The 1383-nt window shown below is 53.9% G+C and overlaps 1 protein-coding gene across 1 annotated transcript in view; it reads left to right on the plus strand.

The window, feature by feature from the left end:
• SLAMF9 (SLAM family member 9) overlaps positions 1-1383 on the plus strand; it is a 3814-nt gene that overhangs the window by 368 nt on the left and 2063 nt on the right. Inside the window, exon 2 of the mRNA XM_029933422.1 lies at positions 134-325. Coding sequence (XP_029789282.1) covers positions 134-325 — 192 coding nt within the window. The remainder of the gene's footprint in view (positions 1-133; positions 326-1383) is intronic.

Raw genomic sequence — 1383 nt, forward strand, 5'->3', positions numbered from 1 at the left:
CATCCGGGTTCTCACCTCCGCCCGGGTTTTGCCTTTGCCCTTGGCTGCTGTGGGCTGGTCCCCTGTCTAGAACGCAGGCTTCCTCGTCTCTCAGGTCTGCACCAAAGCCACACCCTATTCCTCTTTACTCTAGAAGAGCCGAAGCATCCAGACCCAGAGAAGATGCCCGGCCAGCCCACGTCCCAGCGGAGCAGGAGAGAGGGGGAGGGGACTGTCTGGTCCGGGGGCTGCCGGCTCTCACCTGTCCAAGGCAGCGAGAGCAGGAAGAGCATCAGAAGAGCCCCCATGTCTGTGCCCCAGGAGGTGGCCTGCTCGCCCCGAGACTGTGAGGACGACAAGCTGTCAGGAGGCTGCTGGAGACAGAGTGACTCACTGACGGTCCCTAGGAAGGGAAATACTTATCATCCCCCAGCCGCCTCCAACTTCCCTTGCCCTCACCAAGCCCTTCCCTGTTCGTCTTGGGAAGTCCTCTCGGAGCTCAGCTGCTCGCTCGCTGACTCATGCTTCCTGTCCACCAAATGCCACTGAGATCCCACTTCCTACAGGAAGCCTTCCTAGACTCCCTGCCCGCTGCTTCCCAGCCCGCCCACCCACGCACCACCTGTCCTGAGCCCTGGGCATGCGCTGCATCAGCTCTCACTCGGAAGTTCCTGTGTTGCTGTGATCATTTGACCTCCGAGCATCTTTGTCTTCTCAGATGGTCTCCATCTTTTGGAACATCCCTGTGGGTCCCATGCTAGACACATGGAACAACCCAGTGATGTTTCTGGAATGGATGAATAAATGAAGTCTTTCTTTTTTTTTTTAAGTTTATTTATTTATTTTGGAAAGAGGAGTAGGGACCCAGAGAGAGGGAGCCCAATGCAGGGCTTGGACTCATGAACCGCCAGATCATGACCTGACCTGAGCCAAATCCAAGAGTCAGAGGCTTAACTCACTGAGCCACCCAGGTGCCCCTGAAGTATTTCTGGTTTAAACTTGCTAGGTTCCTGCTTGAGAGGCTACTCAGAGGAAGAAAACTTTTGACCCCCCTAAAAAAGCACTTTTGGGGCGCCTGGGTGGCTTAGTTGGTTAAGCATCTGACTTCGGCTCAGGGCATGATCTCACGGTCCATGGGTTCGAGCCCCGTGTCTGACTCTGTGCTGACAGCTCGGAGCCTGGAGCCTGCTTCAGACTCTGTGTCTCCCTCTCTCTGCTCCTCCCCTATTTATGCTCTGTCTCTCAAAAATAAATTTAAAAAATTTTTTTATTAAAAAAAAAAGCACTTTGGGCCAGAGCGTGATCTAGGTTGTCAATGTTATGGAAAGAGTAAGCGGTGAGAACTTGATGCGGATGAAAGCTGTAGGAAATCTGACGGTCGCAGCTGTCGGGACACAGTGGTGG

The sequence above is a fragment of the Suricata suricatta genome, chromosome 3, assembly GCF_006229205.1.
Source record: "Suricata suricatta isolate VVHF042 chromosome 3, meerkat_22Aug2017_6uvM2_HiC, whole genome shotgun sequence".
Classification (NCBI taxonomy): Eukaryota; Metazoa; Chordata; class Mammalia; order Carnivora; family Herpestidae; genus Suricata; species Suricata suricatta.